The sequence below is a fragment of the Prinia subflava genome, chromosome 1 (genome assembly GCF_021018805.1).
Source record: "Prinia subflava isolate CZ2003 ecotype Zambia chromosome 1, Cam_Psub_1.2, whole genome shotgun sequence".
Classification (NCBI taxonomy): domain Eukaryota; kingdom Metazoa; phylum Chordata; class Aves; order Passeriformes; family Cisticolidae; genus Prinia; species Prinia subflava.
The window spans coordinates 147758849-147772622 of record NC_086247.1 but is presented as its reverse complement, the minus strand read 5'-3'; the positions used below and the strand labels follow the sequence as shown (position 1 = coordinate 147772622).

At 43.3% G+C, this 13774-nt stretch overlaps 1 protein-coding gene across 5 annotated transcripts in view; it reads right to left on the bottom strand.

The window, feature by feature from the left end:
• PRKAG2 (protein kinase AMP-activated non-catalytic subunit gamma 2) overlaps positions 1 to 13774 on the bottom strand; it is a 211369-nt gene that overhangs the window by 103121 nt on the left and 94474 nt on the right. The window contains exon 1 of one of the 5 annotated variants that reach the window (XM_063416286.1): positions 3319 to 3439. The exons of the other annotated variants lie outside the window; for them this stretch is intronic. Within the exon in view, the coding sequence (XP_063272356.1) occupies positions 3319 to 3424 (106 nt within the window). The 5' untranslated portion in view covers positions 3425 to 3439. Of the gene's footprint in view, positions 1 to 3318; positions 3440 to 13774 lie in introns of those variants that run through there. 5 annotated transcript variants of the gene reach the window in all.

The window sequence follows — 13774 nt, the reverse complement described above, 5'->3', positions numbered from 1 at the left end:
TGACTTGGGTAGGGAAAAAGCACTTTAAACATTACTCCTTTTGCACATGTCACTGAGTCCTTTGTGGAATACATGGTGTTCTTTAAAGGGCAGAGCAAATAGCCTCTCTGGGGTCAAAAGCTTTTCCCTTCAGAAATGCCACAGAGCCTATCCATTTACAACACATCATGCTGCTGCCAGGAGGGGAAACTGCCAGAACCCGGCACAGCAACTGCAGGAGGAAGGAGGAAACCATGCACTGGTGATCTAGAGGCTGGAGAAATTTTGGGTAATCCCTGTTCTCAGCCCTGCCAAAATCCTATTGCATAAACTAGCTTCCCTGCTGCTTGGTGGACAGCTCAAGCTTTGAGGTCTCCCTGTTGGCTGCTCCTCTCCCAAGCAAACTGTGGGATCTCTGCCTTCACTTCTGCTCACATTTGTTCCTGGTACTCACTCATGTCCATCTCCTTTCCCTCTCTGTGCTTGCTCTCTGCTTCTGTTTGCATTCAGGTCTCCCCTTGCTGTGCACTTGGAATAAAAGGACTTTAAAACTCTGAACCTAGGGAATTGCAGAGATGACCATCCTTGGCAATGCCACTCTTTATTTCTCCACCAAGATGCAGCCTCTGCCCCTGTGCAGAGGAGGGAAGGGGTTTAGCTCAGCTGATACACTTGAAAATTTTAGTTGCAGTGGCCTGATGGCATCTAGCCCTGGGCTAGATGATTTTTGGGGAAGGAGCAAACAAACACTGGTGTATGTGTGTAAAACACTTCCCTAGCCCCACTGTATCTGCAGAGCTCCCCAGAGCTCATCCCAGAACTCCCCCATCCCTGGCTGGGCTCCCTCTTTTCAACACTCCTTGCTTTTAAGCTCTCCATCTCTCAGGATAAAAGGACCTGCCAAGAAGCTGCACTGGCCCCATCCTATTTACAAGGACTGGAGGATTATTCCTTAAAACACTTACAGAAGTGGCCAAATAAAAGCAAAAATTCCAGATTCAACCAGTCCAGGTGTAAGATTACCCCTTCTGGGTAAACATCAGGAGATATTTTCCTCTTGTTTCCCTTTCCACCCCTTTTCTGAATACAATTCAAGCTCATTTAGCCACAGGGAGGCTACTATCTTAATTTCTCACCCCTGATGGTAGATGACATCCAAATGGGATGTGCTGGTGTGTGACCAGCCCTGAGGAGCCACCAAGCCTGGCTGCTACCAGCACTCCTGCACACACTAATACTGATCATAAAACCTGCTGAGAGCCAGCAGTCCTCTTCAAAGCTGCTCAGAAAGGGTTTATTGAGGCCTAATAGCTACAAGATACAGATTAAATGTAGCAAATAATGCAAAGCTTTTGTTTTGACACTTCCCTGCAGTTAATTAAGACCACTGGGGTGGGGGGGCATGAGGGGAAGGCATTTGCAAGGTGTTAATCTGTTCCCTGAGAGGACCCCAGGCTCTGTTGGGATGGCAGAGGCAATCCCCAAGGCAGGGCACCCAAGGAAGGCAGAAACTCAGACACATCCCATTTGATTTTTCCCACCCTTGTGACTTGGTAGTTCTCTGTTGATGATGGGAGTGCAGGGAGCTGACCTGGTCACACTCTTACAAGAATGGCATCTGCAAAATCTGTAGAGCAAAAACTGTGCAGAAAACTCTGCCTGGTGCTGTGTATCACTGGAGTGGGCTACAAAGCTGCAATAATAGGAATGAGGAAAAGAAGGAGCAAGGATTTTGGCACTGCTGGCATTATACTTCCAATTTCTTTTATATAACTCTGTCACAAACAGTACAGTTCATACAGTCAGGTTTTTTGGTGCAGAACAAATTATTTTCTCCATGGAGGGAGCTGAGGACAGGGTTTAGATTTAGACTCAGAGGAAGCAGACATGCAATTCTATGTTTAGTGCTTCCAGCAGAGAATCCTTTTGCAGATACTGATTATTCCCCTCTGTTGATGAAACCACAATAAGTCAATGTATTAGTCCAAAGTGCCATTCAACATTCAATCAATAAATTGCACGTATGTTTCTATCTATTCTACATGAGAATTTAGGATGTTTAATTAGAAATCTGGGAAGGACTTTTATGTCTTTAAGATAAATATTCCCCTTCTTGTTGCATAAACCCTGTGATTTTGTGATTCTGTCATTATGTTGCTGACACTGTGAAACTCCAGAGACCTGGGTCACTTCTCATTCCCATCACCTTGACCTTCCTACCACTCCCACAGAAACCCTCAGGTGGGTTTAGGGAAATGCACAACAAGAGACAGTTCTAGATTTAAAATCACTTAACTGTACACAACAGGAACAAAAAGAGAAGTGTTTGCAAGGAATACAACTTAAAAATTACACAACCAATCCCTAAATAAATTGGAAAACATTAAATAGAAAACCAAGCCCCCTGGGCAGCCACCCCTCCAACAGCTGTAATTCCCCATCACTAAATGTACATGTATGTCTCCACATTGTCCATTTGATCCAACACTATTCCTAATTTTGTCATTCTGCTGGATTTGACACAGTGACTCCTGATCAGTAGAGAGTAAAAGAGCCTTGCCTACCCTTTGTACATGTCAGCCTCTCTAAACTGAGCCTTCTCCAGCTGATTCAGTGTAACATCATTTTTAACCCTCTCAGTCACAGAGCAGAATTGTTCAGTAACACTCATGGTCTTCAGAGAACCAGCTACCATTAGTCCATATGGGAAATGCATTAAAATTGGTATTTCACCATTATTAAGAAAACAGCCAGATCTGGTTGAAAAATCCCTTTTCTCCTGACCAGCTGATCCCTATGTGACACACACAGATACTCTGACACACACAACTCAGCACCAGCATTGGAGCTAATACTCAGTGACCAGGAAAAGCTTTTGATCAAGACAGAACTGTCCCTAATTGCAACTCAAACACAATTATACCAATAACTGCAGTATCAGAAAGACGTTTTTAAATGCATTAGTTATGAGACTGATAAGAATTTTTCCTCTACTTAAAATTCATGTTTTAGATAGATAAATAGATATTATTAGGCATAACTTAGTAATTATTGTTCAGTTAAAGTGACATCAGGCAACAGCCCCTTCTGAATGCTCTAGGATTTACTGTAAAGCTTTCTGTACCACCACTCTTTTCCTAAAGGGTATGGCCAATGTGTGCTACAGGTGCCAGCTCAAATTTTCATCTCTGGTGCAAACCAACACCAAAATAACCTCCATGCAACAAATGCTGGACTCAGTCGGTGAAACTGGGGAGCACAACACTGCTGCTGAATTATTCACTGTCACCCTCTCCCAAAGAGCAGTGTCCCTCCTTTCTGGATGCAGAGGGTTCTTACCAGACAGGCCCTGGGGGTCGGAGTGGCGCCTTTCCAAGATTTTGCATCGCTCCTTTCTCTTCTTGCTCCCTCTGAAACTGCCAAAGCGCTTCATGAGCTGCAACATGCGCTCCCGCGGCGGCAGCTGTCGCTCATGCCCGGGGTTGGAGATGAAAAAGCAGCACGAGGGGCAAGGCGAGGTGTTGCTTACACCAAAATCCCAGGTGTGAGAAAATAAATCTCCAGAAAGACAGTGTGGCTGCAGAAGAAGCCCAGCTGGCCAGCAGCTCAGCTCTGAGGGGCCTGGCTGTGGTCTTGGTGGAGAGCTGTCCTGCAGCAGGCTGCCGACCCTTGGCTCGCCAGGCGCTCCCAGCCCCAGCTCCGGCGTACAGGAACTGCCCTGCAAGGCTGTGTGGACACGGGGAGAAGTTCAAAGTCTGCCTAGCCTGCAGCCACACAGCTCTTATACATCAGCTGTCAGGAGCCTCGGAGACCAGAACAACATTTCCCAGTGGATCAGCTCATGTGGAAAAGGTCAGGAGCCGCCTGATGAGCTCCCTTGTTTAAAAAATCCTGGCTGTGCGAAGGAGCCACCAGCCCTCTTGAAGGGAACTGTCATGTGCAGCTTGGCATGATGGCTCTTTCAACAGGCTGTAAAAGGAAACCAGCCCTGGACAGACAATTCCTGGCAGCAGTGTCCCAGGCGCACTGGCACCATGACGTGACATCACCCAACTATTTTGATTCACGTGTGCTGGGTCCTGGGAGTGACAGGAGAGCCCAGCTGACTGTGAGCTCAGGAACGCCAGCCCTCCACAGCTAATGACTGATGGATTCATGGGATCCAGCTCCTGCCAATCCATGAAAAGAAGGCTGATACTTTCTGGAAACTGTAGCTGGAGTGATGGAGCTGCTCGGTGAGGTGCCCTCCCTGTGCTGCAGGTATCCCTGTGCTCAGTGCAGACTGCTCTGTTCAAATTCACTTTCTGCAGAGCAAAAGGCACCAGCACAGCTGTTTGTAACACAGCTGAACCCACCTGGTGGTCTTTTCAATGAGACAAACATGCACCAGGCCCTTGTTCCTCCCAATCAGTCAGGCTGTATGATGATGCTGGGCTCTGAGTCTGTACATTTTGAGCTGTTTATTTAGAGTTTTATTTATTAGAGGAAAGGGTTGATCATCATGGGCTGGATCTTGAGCAGCTGGAAAGGGGTGCAAGCGTGACCAAGGCATGGTCAAACCATCGTAGCCAACCCTCCTAAGATTATAGTAAATGCTCTGTTAAATCAAAAGCTTTTTTAAAGTTACAGAGCATCAGCCTTTCCTCTGGACACCACTATATTGTGAGGCTCAGCTCTTTCAAAAATCAAACCCCATAGGAGTAATGAGAGTCTTATCTTCTTTATTCCTAAGAGGAATTAAAGGTTATTTCACCTTTTACCTCTACAAAGAAACATAACCTTTTCCTTGTGCCCATGATTGCTTCAGGGCCTTAATATCATTAGGAAAGAAAACAAAACCCAGCCTTGAATACTTCAGAAAAGGCCTTTACCAACACAGATTCCTTGCAAGCTCCGATTTTACAGAAAGATGCACTAATGCAAGGATGTCTTGGGCCTTCAGGGACCCCAAGAATATGTGCAGAGGTGACAGCAGGTTCCTCTGTCATCTTCAGCTACCAGAGGCTCCCCCAAGCCTACCCTGTGGAGAATGTGGAAGAAGACAGTGCAGAGGATATCACTATTCTTTCACCTAGCAACCAAAACAATCAAATTATTACCAAGGCACTTAATTAGCTTCCACACAAGGCTCTGAACTGAATATCCAAGTGAGGCATGATGATAATTAACGTGAAGCTGCTCTCAGACTTTCAGACTTCTGACTAGTCCTCCCACTTTCTTTTACCCTGATCTCTGTGGCCCTGTTTCAGCTCTGCAAGTGAACATCCCACTCCTTTTAACCAAATAACAATCCTTGGCATAAAATCTCCTGTCAGCACAGTGTGTTTGCAGAGCCCCTTCTCCAGCCCCTCCCTTGAGGCTCACTGTTCACCCAGCACACAGCAGAAGCAAATGGAGCAATGAGTTGAGGAATTAACAGGAGAAAGCGTCAGTGTGACTTAAATATTTGGTTTAATGTAGCTGTAAGAAGTCTTAAGCTCTGCACACCCCGTCTGGCTTTGTGTGATCACCACATTTACCTGTGCATTTTCATCTGCACTGTCCCCTCCCTTCCCTCTGCCATGCCCATGGCACCACGACTGGCAGCAGCTGCTGTGAGACAAGCTCTGGCTCTCCCTACAAGCACATTTCAAGTGCTGGTTCCCAGCCTACTTCCATAAATACTTCCCATTTGAAAACCATCTCCCCAAATCCAAACCTGGATTCTCCTTGCTGCAAACTGAGCCCAGTCACTCCTCTCTTACCATGTACACAGAGAAGACAGTGCTCCTTTGTGATCAAGAGTCACCCCTGGCACATTTGACAGCAGGTATTTATTTCCATTCCCAGTCTTAGCTTGGCCAAAAATTCAAGAAGTGTTGCCTGCACCCCCAATGCAGTCTGAACCTCAAGCTCTCTCTACTTCAGAAAAGCATTCCTCATTCTTTAGTGGCCAAAGGATTGCTAAGAATGACTTAATGTTACCAGAAAGCAAAAAAATTAAATCCCTTTTTAATGAGATAAGAACTGCTATTGCTTCTGCATGGAAACAGCCCCCTTTTTGATAGAAACCAAGGATAAATAGTGGCTGATGACCTTTTCCAGCAGGGCCATTGCACCAGGAGGGCTCATTTCCCCTTATTAAGGGAAGCAGCAAGACTCTAATGTTTCTACACAGAGCTACTAGAAAATGAAACAAAACTGTTTAACAACCGACTTTCACAGTAATTTATTAAAAAAGCACTAAGTGATTTGGGTATAATCAGTCTGTCTCCCACAGCTAATGATCTAGCAGATACTTGCACATTTACACCAGGTACTACATCTTCTTAATGATTCCAGTGCAAGGATCTTGCAAAACTAATAATAAAAAGCTGTGCTTCAAAATGTTCCTTTGGGGCCATCTATGTTCTGGAGATTGAAAACACAAATCCCTTCCATCCCTTCCAAACAACCATGAAATGGACTCTTGTCAAGCTGCATTAAAGTCTCCCAAATTACTTATCCCATATTATGGTTTTTTAGCTGCATAAGGATAACACTGTTCCCCTCCAAAAACCCTACATGAACTCTGAGAGATACCAAGCAATGGGCAGCTTAATAAAATGATTTTTGGGGAAGGAGCAAACAAACACTGGTGTATGTGTGTGTAAAACACTTTCCTAGCCCCATTGTATCTGCAAAGCTCCCCAGAGCTCATCCCAAATGTTCCCCATCCCTGGCTGGGCTCCCTCTTTTTGACACTCCTTGCTTTTAAATTCTCCATCTCTCAGGATAAAAGGACCTGCCCCCAGTGATTTACCACGACTCTTCAGGCACAAACATAACAAAAATCTTTTTTTTTTTGCCTCTGGATTTGATGTGAAGATTTGTTCTGTGAGGTGGAATTGAGGGTGACAAGATTTAGTCACCATACAGAAAATATGGAAGATGCCATCACACCAAAGAAGTGCAGCCACCAGATGTCAGAGCTTTGAAACACAAACTGATTTATCCATCTCATGGATGTGTAAATTCTGTGCCATAGGGAAAATACTTTGAAAACTGGTATTTCAAACTATTTCCTCAGTTGCTTTTTTAACAGGAGCTTGAACCTGACATAAAAATGCAGCAGCAGAACGCAGGGCAGGCAGTGAGGACCAGTTAGTGCTATCTAATTTATTTTGATGTGAAAATGGAAAAAACAATGTTTTCCTCCTCAAAATTTAAGAGCTCATTTAGCTCAAAACAGGAAGGCTAAGAGCAATATGTATCCCCTTAGTGACAATTACTGTTTGAACTGGCTGGTGACTGCAAATCAGCAAAACCAAGTATTTCCCTTTCCCCATTGCTGAGAATTTCCTTGTTCAAAATGCCCTCTGTTTTTGCCATTGCTAAGAGAAATAAAGCTCAGAAGGGTAAAACATGAATCATGCTTGCATTTCTACACAGAACATGTTTCTCTGCTATGTTGTCCTAAAAGTTTTCCCTAAACTGGATTTTTTTTTCTGATTTTCCTTTTTTAAACTCTACATAATGATGTTGGCAAAACTGAGTATTTTTTAATGCTGTCAGTAGTGCTGGCACATGCCTACATGTCTTACAACACCAAACTGATCTTAACTGCAACCATATTTTATATAAATAGAAAATGTGGAAAATATTTCAAAATAACATGCAAATAAATATGTAAAAGAGATCTTTGCTCTAAAAAAAAAGCCACTCGAGTCCAGGTGATGCAATGCACAATAACAGAGAGCCTGTTTAGCCTGAACACCACTTGCAGGCTGCTTGAACAGAACACATAGCCCATGTTTTCAAAGAGAAACACAAACTACCACTTTCTCCATCTGGTCCAAGCCCAGCTCACACCCCATAAAAGAATTGCAAGTTTATGACTCCAAGCTGGCCTCAATTACTTCCCATAATCATAACCAAGTGTTTCCCTATAACGAGTTTTCGTCCCCCCTTTTTAATACTACTTCATGCTGCTTTCACTATACATTAAGAAAGATTTCAATCTCTGAAAAATCTGTCAGAAAAATGTTTAATTTCTAGCAGTCCCCTAAGGTGCACGCTATATTCCCCAGAATTCTTGGTAAATTACTTATCAATTATGTCCTGGTGTCTTTGTGATGTTTTCCTATCCTAACTTTCCAGAGCATGTAACACAAACCAGCAGGAACAGGAGTAACAGTGATGGTAGTGTTGGCATATTGGTGATTTCTAGTAAGAAAAGCACTATTTCAGACCCAGAGCATCTATCTCACAAGAGCAATAAGCTGGGACTGATGATTATGATCCCATCCAAATGATAATTTTATCATTTCCCTGCATCCTTCTAATAAACTTGGTGCATATGTTTCCAGCACTCACTTCTTCAACAATTTCAGATCTTATTGTGAAAAACTGAGCTGTTTTTAAATGCATCACAATCTGGCTGTGCTCAAAACTCCAAAACAGCATTTGATTCAGGAAGTACAAGATGTCTGGTGACAACACCACTTCTAAAATTTAGTAAGTTCTCAGCTAAAGAAAAACATCTCAGCAGTAACTTTCACAAAAGAAACCACAACAAACCACCAATAAAACAGCAGAGATAATAAGTTCCTTAGAAGCATTTTCCACTTGGGTTTTCTCATCTCTTCTTGCTTCTCTTTCTTCTAGTTTCTGTCAAGTCTTTCAAATATACTGATCCACAAAACCTTAAGAAAGAGATAGGATTCACTGGAACATCACAAATCTCTTTTTTGTTCTCTTCTTGTCCTCCTTTCTTTACTGCTTCTTCACTTTTCATGCAGAATTGGAACAGATTAAATGATGTTAAAGTTAAAATGGGCATTGTAGGGCTGAACAAAATACCCCCTTCAGTTTAAATTAAAGTCTTAAAACCAGCACTGAATAGATCACAAAGGGAATGTCAGCAAATGAATTAAAACAGAGATTACTCAAAAAAAGTGATATGTCAGGGATGGCCAGCACCTGAAAAATGAAATTCATACAACTATCCCAATGCTGAACTCCTGTGAATCATAAGAGACCAAAAAATCAGAGCATCACAACTCTACAGAAATATAGGCTTGCAGTGATTCTGGTTTTGGATATTTATTTGGAGAGAAGAGAAAAATTCCCTGAATTAGCAGCAGTCAGCACCAGTGCTCAGCTGTCCTTGCATGTCAACCCTACACAAACCAGTCAGCCCCAAATGACCCATTGCTATGCCACAGTGGGTGAAATAAAGACATATAAACTACATGTATATAAAATATATAAATTAGAGACAGTGGCCAGCAGCATCCTATCAGACCTGTGAGACAACACAGAAATGCTGACTGAAGAGAAAATGGAACCACCCTTGAAAAACTTAATGAATAATGCTTGAGAAGCCTTTCCCATTCCTGGCTCCAGCAGTTTCACTGATGACTTCCCATTCTTCACTGATTAAAAATGCACCTCATATTTCAGCTGCAAGGGAGCAGCAACTTCCAGAGGAATGAAACATTCCCTATGAGTCTCAAGGGCAAAGGAGCATTTGTGTGCCTCTCCTGCTCCTTGGTGCTGTGATGGTGCAGAAGAACCTGAAACCTACACTGAGGTCACCTATAGGTGTTTGCATCAATGTTATTTTGGCAGTGAAAGCAGGGTCTTGTAGCACTGAGCTGAATTGCTCATTGAACTCAAGCTCAAAGCTCACAAAATCCCAAGGACTAGCCAGGGCATCCATGGGAAGGACTTCAACTAATGACACAGCCACTGCCAGCCTGGTTAAATCTATGGCCAAGGAGATGGCACAGGACTCCATCCTGATGAACTAAACACAGCAGGGATGCCAGGAGGGAAAATTCCTACAACACTGCATTCTTAACACAAGTGGGAATCAAGGGGAATACAATAGGAAGGGAAGGAATCCTCTGTATGTAGACAGGGACTGCACTGAAATCCACCCCCTGCACAGTCTTGTTGAATTGCAGCAAATCCCTTCATCTGTTTGTTCAAAACATCCTTAGCAAAATACAGTAGGACTTCGGGTCTTTAAAAAACAATGCAAGGGATTAAAAAAGTGCCCAAACCTGCACAAAAAAACCAAACCAAACCTATCCAATCCAAACAAAACAAAACAAAAACAAACAAAAAAACCCCCACAAAACCCCCAGAACTAGCTGGAAAAAACCCAAACATAAAATCCCAAAGCCAAAAAATACCAAAACAAAACAACCAAACAACCAAATAAAACAAAAAACCTGAACAAACAAAAAACCCCAAAGAAAACAAATCCAGAAAAAAAACCTCAAATCTGTCTTCGTTTTTTACCTTTACTTTTCTAAGAAATTAATGGTTCAGAAGCATCATTGGTTATAAGCAAAGGAATAAAGTCAAGTGCTTTGCATGCTTTGATGTCATAATAAACTGAACAATCAGCAAACCAGCTCTGTTAACTTCCCCAGATACCACCACCATCTTATATATATATATAGAGAGAGAGAGGAAGTTTACTAGGATTAGTTTTCCAAATATACCAGAAGAGATGGGAATATAGAGGAAAAAATGTACATTAGCACACACATAAGGTCTGGAAGGGAAAATCTTCCTGGTTTCTTTTTCCAGGTTTTGTTGTTGTTTGTTTTAATAGGGTTTGTTCCACATTTTTTGCACCCAGATCACACCGAGCAATTTTGATAGCAAAAGAAACCTTACTGACTTTTCAAAGAGAGATGAAAGCACTGTGAGAATGACAAACCCTGCAGCTTTTTGAGGGGGTACAGAGGCACCTTAACAATTTCCAAAGGTACAGAAGGGACAAAGACACAGTGGACATGTAAGGGAAAACTGGATTGTTTCACTCTCAACAATGATCTAGAAACCACCCAAGTATTTCCCAATTATTGATGATTCTGCCAATTTGTGTAATTGGCAGACAGATGACTTGGAAAAAAGGATCCACAGGATCCAGCTAAAAAGCTGCTGTGACTGTGGGAGCCACAATCCTATGCTTGAAAGGATAGTGTGGAACAGCTTGGGTGGTGAAAAGTTCCCTGTTCATTCATTGTACGAGTGAAAACACCAAGCAGTGTGAAGTTCAGAGTTGTTATTTTTAGGATTGTGTGAAAAATCTCAGTGGGTTGGCTGGGACCAATGCAGACATGAACTAGAGAAAGCTTTGAGTCTTTGTGCCTTGAGACGACAGAAGGGCTGGAAACCTGGGAGCTACAAGGCAGCAAGGGAATATTCCTGGAAAAGCCAGCTTTGCCAGGCTGCACACACAATACCTGGCAGGAGAAAAAATAGTCTAAAACTTTTCACAACAGCTAATGATAAAGGAAGGGACTGAAAAGGCTGTCAGCTGTGTCCTTGGGGATCTGCTTGAAAGCCAGAGACAGAGTGGGAAAGGGGCAATACCACTGTCACTCCTTACACAATTCTTCCTTCATTTATGTTCTAGGATCCCCTTATGAATCAGAGGACCATTCCAGGCACATCCCAGTTGACACCTAATTTGCAGCCAGCATCTCTCCCTGTTCACTTCCTCAAAACACATTGAGCCTCAAACTGAGAGACTTCTGGAATCATGGAATCTCTTTCAGTGGTGCCTTAGCTTAGCAACACATTGGGTCAAACACAATACTATTTGTACCTTGTCAAGTCATTTGAAAATGATCTAAAATAGTACCACAGATGACCAGAATTTGTTGTAGAGAGCCACAAGGTCCCCAGGTCTTGTCAAGGTTCATGCAGTGTTTAAAGTAGAAAGCACTCTACCCAGTAGCTCTCATGTCACTAATTCTTAAATTCCACATCAAGGAACAAAGCAGAAACTCTGTGTTATGGCCACAGAGCTCTGGATATATCCAGCAGCAGAGACCCTTGAATTTCTTGGTGTGCCCCAAAAGCCTCCTGCATCCTTACTCCCTCTCTCAGGTGCCTCTGTTCTCAGGGACACATTTCTAACACAGGCCTAGGAGCTTTCTCCCACCTGGTGCAATTCTGGCTCTCAGAGCCAAGGTTGCCTAAAACAGCCTGCAAAAAACTACCCAAGTTCCAGACTGAACATTTTTGTTATTATTACATATTTGTGGAAAAAACCCACTCCATCTTCACCTGGCAGCTAATAAAGCCTGGCAAATCCGATGTTCAGCTTATTTGCAAGCACGTCACTGGAGAAAAAAAATAAAATAAAAACCTCTGTGCTAACAGACACAAACAGAAATTACTGCTCTAAGCCACATATTCCTTTAAACCAGGTAGGTTGCTTCCAGTCATAATAAAATACTTTTGGGTCAGAGGAGGAGAGGAAGAAACACTGAAATGGGACTGAGTATGGCATTAATAGACTTTGGTTTTATTCTAAACTCTGCTATGAGGCAATTGCACAACCAGGGAAACCCCACATCATCTCTGTGAGAGCTTCAGATGAAAATCTGTTTTCAGATGTTTCTGCACTGCAAGAGTCTCATGCTTAGACTAATCCCTTTTCTACTCCTATTTACCAGAAAGTTAATTAAAAATCTTAAAGAAAATAAAGACCCACAGCAGATGAAGTAGATTTTTATGGTGACCACAGGTTTCTGGCTTTCCTCCCTGTTTATTTACTGCCTATATCCATTACAAGCCTGTGAGTTCAAAGGCAAACAGCAAAATTGCTGTGTCTTCAGGAATTGTTCAGAGAGGGGGAAGAGCAGAGTGGAAAGCACCAACCCTCAACCCAAGAGACCAAACTTCCACTGGCCTCAGTAGCAAAACCCAGGCTCATTGCAGCAAAACTGAGCTTCTCAAGATGTCTTTAAATGAATTTCTGAGTGGGTTTTTTCCTGGTTGTGTTAAAAGATGTGACATGAGCTCCTGTGCCAAGCACAGCACTGACTAGCAAGGTCCTGCTGATCTTTGAATCAGAACCCTCAACACCACCAGCCTAAATCAGCCCTTCAAATTCCCACTACACCCTTCAGTCCTCCCTATTTACAGTCACCTGCTACAAAATTCACACTCTTAAACTACATTAATTAATGAAACTTCACCAAAACATGGAGAAGATCTGCTCAGGGTCATGGACAAAGCTCTGGGGACACTGGAAGCAGAGGAGGATGCTCCTGTCCCACTCTTTACCCCCCTTGCCTGCACAAATCCAGCGTGGGAGGGAACGCGTGGGGCACCAGCAGAGCCCAGGGGACTTTCTGCAGCTTAGCAGCTCCCTGGGCATCTCCTCCTAATGTGCTTAACTACTTAGCCAGCAGTGAGCTAAACATCTTCATGTCAGCAGCAAGTTTTTGCTGGTTTTTGTGGTGCCCCCCTTCAAGACTGGGAAGCTCTGTGTGTCTTCACAACCTCTCCTTGGTTGCTGTCACCAGGCACTCCGAGGTGACAGAAGGTTTTGCTTTCTGCTGCAAGGGCACAAAACGTGCAGCCATGCCTGGGGAGTGCTCAGTGCTCCCTGGGTTGGTCCACAGTGAAGAATGAAGCTGGCTCTTCAACAGTTTTAACTGCTGAGCTCCAAGAAAAGTTCCACTGTGTTAAAAACACCAGCACAGAACCACTTGGATTCCTCTAAGGACATGGCAAAGCAGTGTCCTTTCCTTACAGCACTGAGCCCACCAGGCTGCACTGCTCTATGCCCACCTGTCCCATCTTACCCATTTAAAGCTGTGAATCAAGGGCTTCTTCCCCTCCTATAGTAGCATTTTTAGCATATTAATGAAGTTCTTAACCTCATTTACCTCCTTGGCTTTTGCACCATGCAAAAAGAACAAGGAAAGAAGAGATGGAGGCTTCCTTAGCAGAGCAAAGGGCTCCTCCAATCCTGCAGCTTTCGGTGAAGTGGCAGAAGTTGCTTATAAATGGCTCA